The 18004-nt window shown below is 39.5% G+C and overlaps 1 protein-coding gene across 12 annotated transcripts in view; it reads right to left on the bottom strand.

The window, feature by feature from the left end:
* Positions 1-18004, bottom strand: part of ANKRD44 (ankyrin repeat domain 44) — a 296575-nt gene that overhangs the window by 98060 nt on the left and 180511 nt on the right. For all 12 annotated transcript variants that reach the window (XM_036023135.1, XM_036023137.1, XM_036023141.1 and 9 more), the window contains exons 9-10: positions 13408-13486; positions 6726-6840 (exon numbers count right to left, since the gene is read on the bottom strand). In XM_036023135.1, coding sequence (XP_035879028.1) covers positions 6726-6840; positions 13408-13486 — 194 coding nt within the window. The remainder of the gene's footprint in view (positions 1-6725; positions 6841-13407; positions 13487-18004) is intronic.

The raw sequence follows: 18004 nt of genomic DNA, 5'->3' as shown, positions 1-18004 counted from the left end.
TCTCTGAATCACTTCAGAGATGATTCTGAATTTCAAAATAAAATCAGTCCTTTATTATTATAAAATAAGACTGCTTCTAAAGGAAGGATCATAAAACCTTTAGCAGGAATATAAGTCTTATAAGTCACTGTCTTATACAAAGACACTGTCAAATAAAAAGGATCACTCTTACATCATCGGGTACACATCCAGGAAGATCAAGAAATAAAGATGTCAGATAACACTAATCTTAACAATGCATAAATTACAGAAAAGAGGAGACCAGTTCCAGTTAAATTGCTATATTTATCTGACCAGTCATAAAATTAATGGAACACATTTGTATTAGTTATTTCTAATTTAGCTGTTAGCTGGTGTCTCCTTCCCGTTAGCTAAGAATAAATGAGGCCAGAATAATTTGTAGACAGCTATCAGAGGTGAGAAAAGAACTTCTTGCACCATTAGAATATCAGTTTTTTTAAGCAGTTGCCTTGGCATCAGAGAGACACAGTCTGTCCCTTCCCATGTATGGTCTTTTCTGGAACCTTCCTTTAGGTCATATTGTAAAGAACACTGTGGTTAAGGAGATGGGGTCAGAAACTTTAAGTCTGAGTTCTAGTTTACCTGCTTGCTTGCTATTTGATGTTCAGCAAGTATGTAACAGTTCCCTCATCCAGAAAGATAACAATGTCAATCGTATAAGGCAATGGCAAGGATAACTGAGATAATGCATACAAAGCCCTAAACAGATGGTCTGGCCCTTGGCAGGCCTCTACACATAATGATACATGTCAGTATCATTATTGCCCTGGTAATTACTATTAGCTTAGTTGGATAATCAGCACTCTGTGAGTTCTGACGTTGTAAGTAGGCCGTTCTTCCTTAAAATCATGTGTGTGATTCCTCAAAGGCTAAGAATGAATGTGATCAGCCAGCATTTCTGTTTTCTTTCTTCATTTCAAACCCTTTTATTGCACTTATCTCACAACTCTGCTAGGGGGAGTTGGCTTAGTTTGGCCCACTGAGTGGATGAGACAAAACCATTTGATGATTTTTGATCATCCAATGATTTTATGATTCTTAACTCTGCTGATCAACCCAAATCAAAAAATCAGTTCCGTATTAATTTTATTTATGTCACTTAAACATTTATCATGTGTTCCTAAGTTATAGCATTTGGGTATAACTGACAACAGTGACAATAGTCCTTGCTGTCTGCAACCTACAGGCATTTTCAGGGATTCCTGTTGAACAAAACCCAAACACAAATGTGGCTTACAAGGCCCCTTCTGGATCTGGCTGTTGCTTAACTTGTGTGTGTTCTGGAATCGCAGTGAACTTGGGTCCATTCTTCCTGGAGGCCATGTCCTGCCCCTGGCTGTTGTACATGCAGGTCCCTCCACCTGAAACTCTCTCCTCTTTCTCCCCTGCTTCTTGTGGCCCTTCTCAAACCAATCCATGCATCTCAGAGGAGGGAGGGGCATGTAGTCACTGAAAATATCTTTGGGCTTTTAAGAATTCTCTCTGACAATTTTTAAACTTTTTCCTTTTGATGATAATCTAAACCAATGAGCACTAAAGTGTATTTGGTTTCATCTGAACACCACCTTATCACTACACACCTCTGCAAACCCAGGGCCCGTGTTTGTCTTTAGGGTCCCGTGGTGTGGTGGAGTACCACTTTAGATGGCAGGGGGTGTTAAGAAAAAAATAAAGGTGGACCCAGTGGACAAATGGTGTCTGAACTTAGGGCAGGCCAATGATAATGCAGTACAGTGAGCCTTCCACAGTTTGGCAATCGCTTGCTCTGTGTGACAAGTCCGCTGTCCCACCACTTTAAGCCGCTGCACAACCTCCACTCCTGCAGTGTGTACTAAACCCTGAGGAGCAGCCACCACAGCCACCAGGACCGTAATACCATACAAATGGCAATTTAATTTTGGTAAAACGTGGACTATCACATCATTCATTACTTGGAGAGACAACAGGCCTCGTGCTTAGGAGCTGAGGCTCCAGATCCAGACTGCCAGGGATGGAGTCCCATGTCCACCCTTCACAAGTGCTGTGACCTTGGGCAGGTGACATGTCCTGCAACTGTAAGATAGTGGTGGGTCATAGCCCTTAGCCCATGGTGTTCCCATGAGAGTTAAATGTCACCCTTCAGAGTGGTGTCTAGCATGAGTAAGCACTTGCGAATGTTTGCTTCCATTGATTGTCAATCTGTGCAGTTCAAATGAATGTTGTTGTAATTTTGGGGATCTATCGACATATTAGAATCAAAAGCCTAAGAAGTTTCTATCTAGCCTTAGTTTATACATATTCAAGTAACATTATAATGAAAATAATTTAAGTCCATAATTGGGTCTGCAAGGCTCTCAAGACCATGACCTAACTAACTTCTACTCGCTCTGCACATCTCCCTGGACCCCTGCTCCTTCCGGAAGCCCTCCCTGGCCCTGCTGTGTCCCACACACGCTCCCCCGAATATCCCAGTGGCACCCGGCCATTGTCCTGGCATCACATTTAGTGCACATGCTTGTAACTGCTTGTTAAATTCTTACCTCGAAGAGGGCAGGGACCTCTGTAACCCCAGAACCTGACACAGTAAGGGCCATTTAACAGGCCTTCAATGACCATCTAGTGAACAGATGGATGTCGGAACAGCTACCTGCATAGCTACGGCATCCCTGCAACAGTTCTGCTGCCGGTGAGGTGGAAAAAGAGGTGCGAGCATAATGGGCAGGTGGAAGAGAAATTAAAACCCTAGAGACGAGTGCCTCCAACCTAAAGAAGTGGAAGGAGAAAAACCAAAGGGCTTTGCCATCACATAAAGTTACATGAGTCAAGCTGCAGAAAGTGCTCTGACTTAGAGCTCAGAGAAGCAAAAAGAGTAACAAATGACATTTGATCAAGGCCTGAAAATAAAATTCAAATAAATTCATAAGAAAGTAATAATGACCATAAAACTTGCCATATACAGATCTTTAAAATACACTTGGTCATATTGGGTATGAATAGAAATGGGTTATTTTCATAAGTGTTATATATCTGTTTACTTATTTACAAGAGGAAAGGCCTGCTTTTTTCCCCACTAATAAGCTACCCTACCTAGATCTAAAAGGAGCCCGGAGAATAGTAATTTTGGGGGAGGAGAGGCATCTTCAGTAAAGTTAATCTCCAACTCTCCTCCCCCCAGTTTTGATATTTTCCCCACAGGTCCTTCAAGATGTGGCTCTTCCTGCCTTCCCCCTCATTTCTTTCCACTCCCCATCCCCGCCCCCGCAGCCCACACACACACATCAGATAATCCAGCCTTGGGAAGCTGCCTTCCACACATTCACACGTTGGGGCTTTTGAATGCTTTCTGGAACATGCTTTCTTGCTTCCCCTTCTATCCTTTTACCTTACACAATTCTATCCACCTGGCAAACTCCTATCCCTCCTTCCTTTTGCTGAAATGTCCCGTCCTTTGCAGAATCCAGAGAGTCACTGTTCCCACAGCCTGGTCCAAACCTCTGTCATAACAAACCTCACAAAATTGCGGTCATTTTGCTCTTGATTTTTCCCTCCACCACTAGACTAGGAGCCCAGAAAGTCCTTGAAACTTATACTTCCCAGGACCATTTACATTTTGGCTCGTTTTCAATTGTGTTGCACAAAATTGTCAAACAAAATAAAATTCCTAACAATACACTGCCCTCATATTGTTCTTCACTGGATAATTCAGTTATTGTTACTCATAGTTTCTGTGACGAAGGCTAAATTTTTTAAAGTATATTTTATTGATTATGCTATTACAGTTGTCCCATTCTTTTATCTCCCCTTTCCCCCCTCCTCCTGGTATCCCCATTCCTGCCAGCATCCTCCCCTCTTAGTTCATGTCCATGGGTTGTAAAATATAAGTTCTTCTGCTTCTCCATTTCCTATACTATTCTTAGCCTCCCCCTGTCTATTTTGTACCTACCATTTATGCTTCTTATTCCCTGTAGCTTTTCCCCAATTCCCCCCCTCCTCCCCACTGATCTCCCTCCATGTGATCTCCATTTCTGTGATTCTGTTCCTGTTCTAGTTATTCACTTACTTCACTTTTGTTTTTGTTTTTTAGGTTCAGTTATTGATAGCTGTGAGTTTGTTGTCATTGTACTGTTCATATTTTTGATCTTCTTTTTCTAAGATAAGCCCCTTTAACATTTCATACAATAAGGGCTTAGTGATGATAAACTCCTTTCAATTTACCCTATCTGGGAAGCATTTTGTCTGCCCTTCCATTCTAAATGATAGCTTTGCTGGATAGAGAAATCTTGGGTGTATGTCCTTGCCTTTCATGACTTCAAATACTTCTTCCTAGCCCCTTCTTGCCTGTAAGATTTCTTTTGAGAAATCAGCTGATAGTCTTATAGGAACTCCTTTGTAGGCAACTCTCTTTTCTCTCACTGCTTTTAAGATTTTCTCCTTATCTTTCATCTTTGGCAATTTAATTATGATGTGTCTTGGTTTGTTCCTCTTTGGTCCAATTTGTTTGGGACTCTCTGAGCTTCCTGGACTTGTATGTCTACTTTCTTCCCAAGATTGGGGAAGTTTTCCTGCATTATTTGTTCAAGTAAGTTTTCAATTTCTTGCTTTTCCTCTTCTTCTGGCAGCCCTATGATTCAGATGTTGGAATGTTTAAAGTTGTCCCAGAGGTTCCTAAGCCTGTACTCATTTTTTTAAATTCTTGTTTCTTCATTCTGCCCTGGTTGAATGTTTATTTCTTCCTTTTGTTCCAAATCGGTGATTTGAGTCCTGGTTTCCTTCCCTTCACTGTTGGTTCCCTGTATATTTTCCTTTATTTTACTGTAGGTAGCCTTCATTTGTTCCTTCATTTTGTGACCATACTCAATAATTTCTGTGAACATCCTGATTACCAGTGTTTTGAACTCTGCACCTAAAGGTTGGCTGTCTCCTTGTCACTTAGTTCTCTCTCTGGGGTTTTGATCTGTTCTTTCATTTGGGCCATATTTCTTTGCTTCAGCGCACCATTGTAAGGGGCAGAGCCTTAGGTATTCACCAGGGCAGGGCAACCAACTTTGCTATGTTGTGGCACTGTATGTGTGGGAGAGGTCAGAGAGGGAACAATGCTGCTTGCTTGGCTCTTGCCCTGCTTTGAAGAGACTGGCAATTTCTCATGCCATCACAACTCTCACAGGTTTTTACAGCCAGAGATTCTGAGGCTTTATTTTCCCCTGCACTGGAACCTTGACTGGCATGGTCTGTCTCATTCCGCAGTTGTTCCTCCCTGTTTACCCAGCTACCACCTTGCTGAACATACTCTCTTCCCTGGCTGCCCATGTCCACCGCTCCTACCAGTCTGGATGAATGTTTATTCTTTAATTCCTTGGTTGTTAGATTTCCATATAGTTCGATTTTCCAGCAGTTCTGGGTTCTTTTGTTTTTAAATTGGTTGGTTCCTTCTTTTGGTTGTGCAAGGAGGCACAGCCTATCTACCTACACCTTCATCTTGGCTAGAACTCCTTCAAGGCTAAATTCTTCATTTAGGAATCTATTGCTCTCTTTAATTTGGCTCCACTATGTATTAAATAATAAAATGATAATGAACATTTATTGATATTTTGTTCTAGGCAATGTTCAAAGAGCTTTTAACATGAATTATCTTGTTAATAACCTCAGCAGATGTATTTACTTAATTCATACAGACCTTAACCTATTGCAGAGAGCTTTACTAGTAATTAAGTCCTTCAATCCTCATAACAAACCAATGGGTAAGTACTATTATTATTAAATACTTTCAAATTGATGGAAATCAAAGCACAGAGAAATTGAACAATGGGCTCAAGGTCACACAGCTCACAAGCAGAGTAGCTTAGCTTGGAACCATGAGAGCATGGGCCCCAACTCGTGACATGATACTGCCTCTTGGCAGAGCATGTCATCATCACACACACTCCATCAGGCCAAACACGTCTAAGAATTTTACTCTCTTCATCTTTTGTTCCTGCTTTCCACCCTGTGGGGGTGTCTGCCACCCTCTGCTCTACTTGAATTGTTCTCCTTCTCCAAAGCCTTCAAAACCCACCTTTGCCTTGAAGGCTTCTCTGAAAACTTTGGCCACCTTGGAGCTCTCCCTTTCTGTCCACAGCCTATGGCATGCTGTCTACACCAAACATTTTGCCACTTAAGTCCTGTTTCATTTAGAACTTTATTACATACTATCTTGCATGGTTCTTTGTCTTAGGTAGGCCTTGGGCCTCTAACACAATTATGACCTCCTTGAAGGTACCAACCAGGTAACTTCTGAAATTTTCCATAGCACCCAGCATTGTGCCAGACCAGGACAGAGGCTTTACACACTCATGGTGAATTGAAATATAAAAGGAGGCTAGGTCCCCCTTCCCTGAATAAATTCTGAATTTGCCCACTTCTGTTTTATTTTTCCTGCTTAACTGCCATTGAACATGGGAAAGAGCAGCAGAATATTACAAAGCAGAGTTAGGAGTAAAGGTCAAGTCTCCTTAATTAAAACCACTGGAATAGGCCCCTTTTTGATGGGGCTGAAAAATAAATTTGATTCTTCCTTGCATCTGTCATTAAAAGTCACTGAATTTAGTTCAAAATTAATTTGTCTTTAGCATAATAGTACAGATCTACTATAACCTGGATAAATGGGACCTATCTCCTGCATGGCAGAATCCCTTTGGCAATATTCCCACATGTGGCAATTATTCCACCATATTTTCGCAGTAACCTACTTGGCTGTGTCAGCTCCGCTGGTTATTAGGGTGTTAATCAAAAGCTCATGACCGTATCTGGCAGCCACGTGGAGGGGAGTGTTGCCATCCTTATCCACACAGTCAATTTCACCTCCTGGAAGAGATTTTTAAATACAGGATAACATAAGGATTCAGGCTGATTCAGATACTCCATTCTATGCTAGTCATTTATGTTGATCAAATGTGGATTTCTACTCCATGTGCATCTCTCCCTTGAAGGCTAAGAATGCTTTTCAAGGGGACAAGTCACCATCTGAAGTAGGAATATTATTGTTAAATCTGCACAGAGGGAAGTCTATTAGAAATGCTTTGAAAAATTTCTCCATATTGTCTTATTGAAGGATCTAAAACCGTACAATTAGATTCCTGCTCTAAAGAAACAATGTAATCAAATTGCATTAAATATAATTCTGAACACACTCAATTTTAATTTTACCTGCTGAATTAAAGACCCATGTAAACCTTATACTAATGCATAACAACCCAAAGGAATGGAGAGTTCAGGAAAGTATTTTATGTAGTTTGATTGCCTAATTTAAAATATGATGAGTAAAATGAGTAAAAGCATAAACAATGAACTGAAAATATCTATATTTATTTTCATTGTATTTTATTTTATTTTGCCTTTTCCCCTACTTTTAATTTTATTACATTCCTTTCCTTCATCTTTTTATACTTATGTAAATATAATTAGTCTACTTATTCATGTATTTGAGAAACCACTTAAAAATAAGTTAGACATATATTTCACCCCAAGAACAAAAGCACATTCCTACATTACCATAATTCCATCATTATGCCCAAGAAATTTAACATTGATACAACAATTTTATGTAATATGCAATGAATATCGCAGTTCTCCAATTGTACAAAAAATGTGCTATCAGAAATTCTGATAGCTTTTGGTTGCCATGTCTTTTTATTTTCTTTTAATCTATATCTTCTTGCCCTTTATTTATTTTTAGTCTCTCATGTTGTTGATATTATTGAGTCCTGCAGAATATTCTGCATTCTGAAATCGCCCGATTATTTCCTTATTACTATATTCAGGCTGAAGATGTTGGCAGTCCTACCCCAGAGCTGATGTGCACTTCCCACTTCATTTCCTCAGCAGACACATAAGGTCAAGTTCTCCCATTACTGGGTGAGGTACATTTCGGTACCTTGTAATGGTACAGAGTTCGTGAATATAAGAAAGTTCTAAAAATGGATGAGTACCCAACAATGTGAATGTACTTAGTGCCTGAACCATACACTTTAAAATAGTTTAAAGCCCTGGCTGGTGCAGCTCAGTGGATTGAGCGCGGGTTGTGAACCAAAGTGTTGCAGGTTCGATTCCCAGTCAGGGCACATGCCTGGGTTGCAGGCCACGGCCCCCAGCAACCGCACATTAATGTTTCTCTCTCTCTCTCTTTCTCCCTCCCTTCCCTCTCTAAAAATAAATAAATAAAATCTTTTTAAAAGTTATAAAAATAGTTTAAATGGTAAATTTTATGCTATGAATATCTTATGACAATAAAAGAGAGGTTTAATAACTTGGTTAAGATGATTCCTGACAGCATTCTCCATTGCAAAAAAATGTCTTTGTTCCTTTGTAATTAAAAAGCAATTTGTGTGGTGATATTTTGGGACTGTTTAAATCTTATTTCCCAACAAATTTTCCTTCAATAATCAGCATTTACAGGGAGTAGTCTGTTCAAAAGTTACCTGAAGTCTTTATTCTGAATGCTTATATTACCAACTGGACACATAGTTAGGTTCACTTGATCCTGTTTGTTTTCAATTTTTTTCTGGGCTTTCACTTAATTTTATTGTATTAATATGTAAAACATTTATATGTTTCAAAAGCCAAAATTTGATTTTTGAAAAGCCTCACTCTCATTTCTATCCTTTCCATGTCATTATCATCACACCCTGTGGCAATCATCTTCATTAGTTTTGGTTTATACTTCCCGTGTTTCTCCACAAAAATAAACATATAGGCTCTTTTACACCTTGCTCTTTTTCTTTTCACTTAACAATATATTCTCAAATTCACTTCTAGGGATTACTTCTTGGAGATCTTCCTTGTTTTTGTACAATTTTACTGTTTCCATTTCCTGGATGTACTAGTTCAGCGCACCAGTATCAGATGGATGAGCATTCAGGTTGCAAATACTACTTTTGCTATTATTAAGAGTGCTGTAGTGAATGACCTCATGCATATGAGGTCATTCTTCATATTTGTTGGGTGCATCTTCAGGGTAAATCCCTAGAAAGGGGATTTCTAGGTCAAAAAGTAAAAAATATGTAGTTTTGTTATATTTTGCCAAATTTTCCTCTTTAGGCTGTATGCAATTCTGCAACTATAGACAGTGGCAATGCCTGGTGGGCCTTTGCCCCACAGCCTTGTCAGGCTTACGAGTACCTGCCATGTGATGGCTGAGAACTGGTATCTCAGTGGGGTTTCCCTTTGAATTTCTCTCATCAAGAAGGTTAAGCATCTTTTCAGCTATTGAGGAACCATTTGTTTATCTTTCTCTATCAACTACTCGTCATTGACTTTTGCTCATTTTGCTCATTTTTCTCTGTGTGGGTGGGTATGTGTATGTTAGGGGGTTCTTTTATTTCTTGATTTTCAAGGGCTCTTAAAATATTTGGGAGACTACTCATTTATCAGTTGCAAATACTTCATCTATGGATTTTCATTTGTATTTGGTGCTTTACCCTAAAAAAATTATTTTTGTAATGTATCAGTTTTTTTCTATACTTAGATTTTAAATTGTAGTTAGAAAGGCTTTAACCACGCCATGGCTTAAAGAAATTGACTTGTGAAAATATTTGCAACATGTATTACTGATAAATGGGTAATCTTCAAAATATTTTAAGAGCTCCTGAAATCAATAAATAAGAAGGAATCAAGGAGGAGGTGGAATGGGGAGTGGCTACTAATGGGTATGAGGACAGGCAGTCACCTGGTTTCCATGGATACCTCAGAGCAATCCTGGGTACATGAACCTGTCCACACTGCCCACAGAGGACTAAAAGGTTCTCTCACGGAGCTGCTCCAGGGAGAATGAAAGGTAGACCCCTGGACTTCAGAAAAGCCTTTGCCCTGAACACACACTAAATCACTCCAGGTCCTTTCTTAACAAACATTAGGGCTGCCATGTTTGTCAGCCTCAAAGATGCCAAAAACTGGGTAAAGGATGAAAAATATTGAAAAGGGTGGAAAAGAGAGGCTGGGTTGGTAAGGTTTCTTCTTGTTGTACTATCATTTAAAAAGTCAATTTAAAACTGAAAAAATATATAAATAACTTCTACATATGTTTTTATTGTCATGTAAAATACATTACATCATAATTTACTGGAAAAGCAAAAGACAAAATGTGTATTTGTTATTCAGAAATATTTTATATTGAAATAGGACTTCTAGATGAATGGATTTCCATTTTACAGTTACCCAAACCTTTCCATTTTTACCTCAAAACCTTTCAGATTTTCTTGGAATGCAAATTAAATACTTTTACTATTCATTTAATGGTTTCAAGTTAAATACTGGTAATCTGTCATTGATCATTAGTGAGGAAAATAAATATTCGTCAGTTTAGAAGTATGCAGAGTATGTCAGAGGGATAATGTATGCAACACTGTCTAGGCAGTCACCTGAAATTAGTTTCCCATTACATGAGCAAGAATGCTCATCTCCCTAAGTTGCCTCAGAAGAACTGTGAGCCAAAACGTCAAAATTCTCACAATGAATCATCCTAACCAATCCCTTGACTCTTCCTTTTCAAACTCTACTTCTTTTTAGAGCTTCTGGAAGAAAACTTCATCTTTGAACTTTTGGAACCTACTGAACAGCATCTGCGCAGCTGCCTCATGCAAGGCGGGACTGAATGCCCCCTGGTACTATGCAGTGTTTCCGTGCAGTTCCTTCCCTCTCTGGCTGTGCCCGCCCCACTGCAGACAGCAATGTGCTTGAATAGCAGAGGCCGTCTTCGTTAACTGAGTAAAAAATCTAAGAGGTGATTTTTGTTGTTGTTGTTGTTGCTAGTGACTGTCTAACCAAAGCTGAATAATTCTGGAAAACAAAGTTATTATGAAGAACTAATAACCCTGTTGTAGAGTGGTCAGAGAAGCAAGGAAATGCCATACAAAGTCCAAACACCAGAGTGATTCAACAAAACAAATTTATGCAAAGAAGGCTCCTCAGTAGCATGTTCACTTGGTTTAGGGAACCAACCGCTGTCCCCATGTAGGGCTGCTACTGGGGTCCCGTTGTGCAGTGACCTGCTCTTGGGGGTGGGCACCAGGCCCTGCAGGTGTATGCCTCTGTATTTTCCCAGAAAGAAATCAACAAACAGGAAAAAAAGAGCTCCCTATTTTTCTCCCTAAGGGCATTTTTTAAATGTCAAATGGAAGAACTTACAGTTCTCACATGTGTAATGAATGCAGAGAATTCTCAGCTGAGAGAAGAGAATGTGAGATTATCCTTCTACAGGGACAACTCTATTCCAAATATAAGTGACTCTTGGAGTAAATAGAACTCAAGTTAAAAAAGTTTTTTCAATATGTCATTGTTTATCCAGAAAACACAACATGCAGCAGTTATAAATTCAGTCTCTGATGTTAGACTGCCTGGGTTCCAGTCTCTGTGCCTTAACTTCCATATATCTCAACTAAAGTCACAACCTCTGCCTCAATCTCCCCACCTTTGAAATGGGGAGAGGACAGTCCCTCTTTCTTACAGGGTTGTTGGAAGGATTTACGTGGGGTGCTTAGCCAAGTGCCTGGCACAGTGTGAACATTCAACCAATGGCAGCTTTGTAATTATACTTAATGGGCTGCTTATTACAGTCACTATATCCCCATCATTTGAGACCCCTGGACTCTGTTCAACCAACAAGCAAAATGCCAGGAAGCCAAGAATGAGGCAGACTCTGAAACAAAGCTCTTTGATCACAGAGGACAGAAGAAGACACAGAGGTCACTTTTTGGGTCTCACCCCAACTCCAGAGTCTAGCAATGCCCTGGACAAGAATGTCCAGAGAGGGCATGGAAGTCTACAGACCCACAAGGCTGGCTTTTGGAGAGGTCAAAGCAGCCAACAACCTGCCCCACCCCACCGTAACCCCCGCTGTGGTGGTTGTTCTAAGCACACTAGCATAACAGGGGAGAGATGGGTCTTGGCCAAGATTCAGAGGAGATGGCCAATATGGTCTGGATGGACCTGTAGGAAGGCAGTGCTTACAAGGTGAAAAACTGCTCTCTTTCTGGTCTGGCCACTGCTGCTTAAAATTGCTTTAATAGGGAACAAAGCTTTTTATGCCAAGGAACTAAGTCCCATTGGTTAAATTCACATTAAATTAAAAACAAAAAAAGGATATCAAATATCTCCCTAGTTTTGTTTATTTTTAAGGCAGGGGACATTGTTTCTGAAAAATACAGAAACTGAGAAGTGCAGTGGGGTAAGGAAACTGAGCAAAGGGAGGCGCCTGGGTCGCTGCCATCTCCCCTCATTCACATCCAGACAAATAAAACACAGTGGCCCTTTCAATGAAGTGAACGTCAGAGGCACACCGCACATTTCAAATTAGGAAGAATGAGTGTGGTGCAGTTAATTTTCCTTTTCCTTCCTTGGCTCGCCAGGAACTTGTTAGGATTTCCTCTCCCCTACAGCTTCACTGCAATGCTTATAAACTTCCTTTGCTTTGCTGCAGATATTTTGCTATCTAAGCATAATTTTGCTGGCTGGTCTTCCATCCAAATGTCAAATGACTGGTTTTTGCCCTGAATGCCTAAGATATAACTTAGTACCACTAATAACTCAAGTGTATGTCATCTCAAATTCTTACAGATGGGAGAAAAAGAGGTCCAAGAAAATTGATGCCAGAATTTTGAGAAGGAGAAATGTGGGTCAACTAAAGACAGTTTAGGGACTGCTGGATTCACCTGGAATGTCTGTCAGCATAAAATCTGGGCTACACCTGTTTTTTTTTCTTTTTTCTTTTTTCAGTTGTCTCTAAGATTTGCTAAGATAACAGATATGTGCTGTCAAGGCCAATCCACTCAGAGGCCAGCCACAACCTTTAACGTGGGGTGACACTCCCCAGGCTGGCTGCAGAGACAACCCCCCGGTTCAAGTGCACTGCTGTTGTCAGCCCGGGGAAGTCCTAGACTGTGACTTTCTAAGGCCTGTATCAAGTGTGTGACTTTTATCATTCTTTACATCACGTATTTACCTGATTTTCTTCTGAGTCGCCTCATTTTTCCTACCTTTGCCCAAGCAGCTCAATGAGTTTTAACTTAGGGAGCTATGGTGAATTCTAAAATTTAGAAATAACTCAGATTACCTGCTGGGAAAAATATACAGTGCTTATTTTTATTAGCTTCCAAGTGAAAAGTGCAGGATCTTGAGCCTGTGTAGGTATGTGTATCATTTCTAGCTTCCAAACTCACATGCTCTTTGACTGGGAATGGACTGTGGAACTTAATGGCGTTATATTGGCACTCCTGAACTGGACGGCGATGATATGCCTCACTAAGAGCTTTTAGCAAAGTACATCAGAGGAAGCTGTGTAAATCTGTGTGTAATAAACTCTAAAACAGAGCATCATCTTTTAGCCAAACTCAGACCAGAAAGCTGTCCAAACAATGACACTGTGGGAGAACCTCTTACCGTTCTGAATGAGGGTTTGGGACCGCGTGAACCTTCCGTGGACCGCTGTCATGTGTAGTGGGCTTTTGCCATCTTTACTCTAAAAAATAAGGGAGAGAGAGACAGTGGGCCAGTGGCATCGATCTGAAACAGCCCCATGGACACTGCTGGCAAAGTCCCGAAAACACTAATTCAAATTTTTTTAAGTATGATAAAAAATTACCAGAGACAAAAGATAATTTTAAAAGTGAAAGATAAAGTATATATTATATCTCAAGTTACTGCACAACATCACGTGTAAAGAAGCCTAGAGAAGTATTTTAGAGAAGAAATGCAAAATTCCTAGTTATACTGACAATTTTTAAAAAAAAATTATTTTGTTGTTGTTTAATTATAGTTGTCTGCATTTACCCTCCACCACTCCCCCCCCTCCAGCCAAACCTCCCTCCTTCCCTTGCTTCCACCCCTCTTGGTTTTGTCCATGTGTCCTTTATAGTTGTTCCTAAAAACTCTTCCCCCCATTATCCCCTCCCACCTCCCTGCTGGTTACTGTCAGATTGTTCTTAATTTCAATGTCTCCGGTTATATTTTGCTTGCTTTTTTCTTTTGTTGATTAGGTTCCTGTAAAAGGTGAGATCATATAGTATTTGTCCCTCACCACCTGGCTTATTTCACTTGGCATAATGCTCTCCAGTCCCATCCATGCTGTTGCAAAGGGTAGGAGCTCCTTCTTTCTCTCTGCTGTATAGAATTCTATTGTGTAATTGTATCATAGTTTTTTGATCCACTCATTTATTGATTGGCACTTAGGTTGCTTCCAGCACTTGGCTATTGTAAATTGTGCTAATATGAACATTGGGGTGCATATTGATGCTAGCATCTTTTCATATGCCTCTGGGATCTCTGTATGTCCTCCATGGAGAAGTGTCTGTTCAAGTTTTTTGCCCATTTTTAAATTGGGTTGTTTGTCTTCCCGGAGCGGAGTCGTGTAAGCTCTTTATACATTTTGGAGATCAAATCCTTGTCCGAGGTGTCACTGGCAAATACGTTTTCCCATATGGTTGGTTCTCTTTTCATTTTAATGCTGTTTTCTTTAGCCATGTAAAAGCTTTTTTATTTTATGAGATCCATTTGTTTATTCTTTCTTTAATGTCCCTTGCTTTAGGGGACATATCAGTGAAGATACTGCTGCATGGAATGCCTGAGATTTCCCTACTGATGTTTTCCTCTAGGACTTTCATGGTGTCATGACTTATATTTAAGTATTTAAACCACCTTGAACTTATTTCTGTCTATAGTGTAAGTTGGTGGTCGAGTTTCATTTTTTTTGCATGTAGCTGTCCAGCTCTCCCAACACCATTTGTTGAAGAGGCTATTTTTACTCCATTTTGTGCATCTTCCCCCTTTGTCAAATATTAATTGACCATAGAGACTTGGATTTATTTCTGGGCTCTCTGTTCTGTTCCATTGGTCTACATCTGTTCTTATGCCAGTACCAGGCTGTTTTGTATACTGACAATTTTTAAACTACCCTGTCTCAAAAGGAAGAAATAATCTACAACTTTTTTAATCTTTTGTAATCTATTGATGAAGGAATTGTCCTCCAAGATATTTTTTCAACTTTTGTCTACAGTACATGAAGAAAGGCAAATGATGTGTTAACTTGATTGCTGTATTTGACCTGAAGTTAACCAAACTGTTACAAATCACTGCCACTCTCAAAACTAACCCAGCATCCTCCACCACCCCTTGCATTCCAATTCCACAGGAAAACAACACTTTTGATTGTTGCAAAGGAGAAACGCTGGTTCACTTCACTAAACTCATTAGAAGTCATAGGATTAAGGCATGCAACTGCTTAGCAAATTGCCATTTTAATGATCACCTTGAATTGTGTGCTGAATTTATACATCTCTTTATTATTTAAGGTATGAATGATGGAATTTCCTGACCCAGATTAAGCCAAAATATAAAAAATGTATAGAATCTATATACTGATCATTACATTAAATACCAAAGTCCTACACATTTAATTAAGAAATAGTCATTTATGGAATTTCTTCTTATAATAGGAATAACCCCCCCAAAATCACTATTGTTTTAGACCAAAGTTATCCTCAATAGAATGTATTCTTCCATTCAAGTATTGCAAGGAAAAAAAAACTATGTAATTGTTATATTTCTAAGTCTCTGGAGAAACATTTTTCTTAAATCTGTGGTTAAAACATGTGGTTTCTAAAATGCAAGTTCATTTTTGTGATGAAACCCATATACTTGTGCTTTAAAATGGCTCTTTGTTTAAAAAATTCCACAGTGGAAAACAAATAATTACTTAAAGAAGTGTTTCTCAGAGTGAACCAAGGACTGCCTGCATCGAAATCACCAGGCTTCTTGTCATAAACGTGAACTCTGAGCCCTGATTCAGGCCTCCTGAGTGAGACCTGAATCCGGGGTCCTGTGTGTAACCGGCACAGCACACTGCTTCAGACTGTGGGCTGGAATAGCTTATAAACCACCACATTTTAATAGAGGCTTTTTATTATATAAGTCTATCCCTCAGAAAGGAAGAAAGGAGTTTTGCACAATCTGTGCCCAGGGAAGAGTGAATCAGAATGGCAATGTATCTTGGTTGAAAAAATCTTTATAGTGAAAGGTTCTCAGATAGATGGCAAAATAATAATAATCATAATAATCATAATCATATCTTTTCTTCATCTTATATGATTATGACCTGAATCAGAAAATACTGAGAAAGCAAGATGAAAATACACTTGAAGATTACTGAGATGGTATTTTAGAGGAAAAGAAGCAACGGTCAGGGTAACGAGACTCCGATGCCTCACCGACCACGAGACACGCAGTGAGGGGGGCTCCTGAAAGCTATCTGATTCTGGAGCCTGAGTCCTGGTGTCAGGAGTGTCCACAGTTTAAAGGACTGAACCCGTGTGGACTACTTGGGAATAAAGATTCAAGACATAGCCCCTGCAATAAAAGTGATCACAATCCGAGACCCTTAAGGAGAAAGAAAACAAAAATCACAGAGTTGACATTAACTTGTCCCTAGGTGGTGCTATTTCTTTAAATTTTGCTCCAATATTTTTCTTAAATTTAATATGAAAACATGACTAATTAGTGTTTCACCTAATATATATAAAGCTATAAATATTTCAGTATTTAGACAATATCTTTATAAATATTTAACTAAGCACTTTTCCATGCCTAGAAAATAGCTTAAAGGCTTCACCAGGGAGTAACCACCACCCTGGAAGTCACTAACTAAATTGCAGCCAGTGAGCCAAAGCAGAAGTAATGTGTTCCTCCCTCCCTCCCTCCCTCCCTTGCTTCCTGTAGGTACAATAAATCTTATTTCTTATTGTGCATCTTAGTTTAGAATCACTTTTACATTCCTAGACAAAGATGACACACATAACAGTCAGGTGGGTTTCTATAGCGTGTGGCTCACAATGCTGGTCCCATTTCAGGGAGAGTAAGCGCCACACACACCCTTTTCCTCCTTGCAGTGTCTGTGCCTTTGGTGAAGGGACAAACGAATAGGAGGACTGCAGTTACGTCAAATTCAACAAACAATTTTATGGTGAACGTTGATACTTATTTCAAGTTTATCCTTACAGATCTTTGTCTGGGCTCGTCTGTCACTGCGTCCCGGCTGTTGCAGACTTTTTTTTTCCTCATAGGGATATGGGGAGTGGGGAGTGGGGCATGAAGTATTATGAGTATTATGGCAGTCATTTGGGGGCAGTTTTTCAAAATATGTTATGGATATAAAAAGAACTCTATTTCAAAAAGACATTGAACACTAATAAAGGTCTAAAGGACAATACTTTGTATTTTGCCTTTACAAATTAGAACTCACAATATTCAAGCTGAGACAAGGGGTCCTAATAAGTTTCACATCTGCCTGAGAAATTTTTCACAAGGGGGGGCTTGCCGTTGCTGCTGCTGTTCAGAGAACTTCAAAGATAAAATATTCCTTGCATTCTCAAAGGAAAAGATATGTTCAGTTCTTCTATTTATTCAAAGCTTTGCTTTTATAAATTTTATTCTTAATTTCTAGTCTCCTTCCAACTTCTAGAAGCATTTTCCCATGAGTTTTATGGCTTGGAAAACTTTGTTATTTTGAAGATTTATTTAATTAAGCGAAAAGTTCTTTTACTGATTCATAGTTCAGTCATAAGTCATGAAGAAAAAGTAATAAGGATTAAGAATATTTTATGACAAATATTAATACTCTTTGAGGGCAGAATTCAACATCATCCAAGGAAGATTAATCCCGGGCCTAAGGGAGTGTTTCAATTTTCTTGACAGCCATTTTCCTCAGAAATCCGCTCTTTCTTTTCTTCCACTCCTAATGTCTGCCTTCCTTATCCTCCAGCATCTCACAAAACCTTCCCTAAACTCACACTCTTACTCCCCAGGAACTTGAAGCCATCGTGTTCTCTGCGGTATGCTGCCTCCCCGAGTCTAGTAGCTCACTGGCCCTGCTAGAGGGCAATAAAGTCTTCGTAGTATAACACTAAGGTCAGCTGGGACAGGGGTCCAGATATAGTCAGAAACCCAAAAGGCCTTCCTAATTCAATGGGAGAGCAATATAAAACAC

This window comes from Phyllostomus discolor, chromosome 4 (assembly GCF_004126475.2).
Source record: "Phyllostomus discolor isolate MPI-MPIP mPhyDis1 chromosome 4, mPhyDis1.pri.v3, whole genome shotgun sequence".
NCBI lineage: Eukaryota > Metazoa > Chordata > Mammalia > Chiroptera > Phyllostomidae > Phyllostomus > Phyllostomus discolor.
The sequence above is the reverse complement of the archived record's forward strand: the minus strand, read 5'-3'. Positions and strand labels throughout refer to the sequence as shown.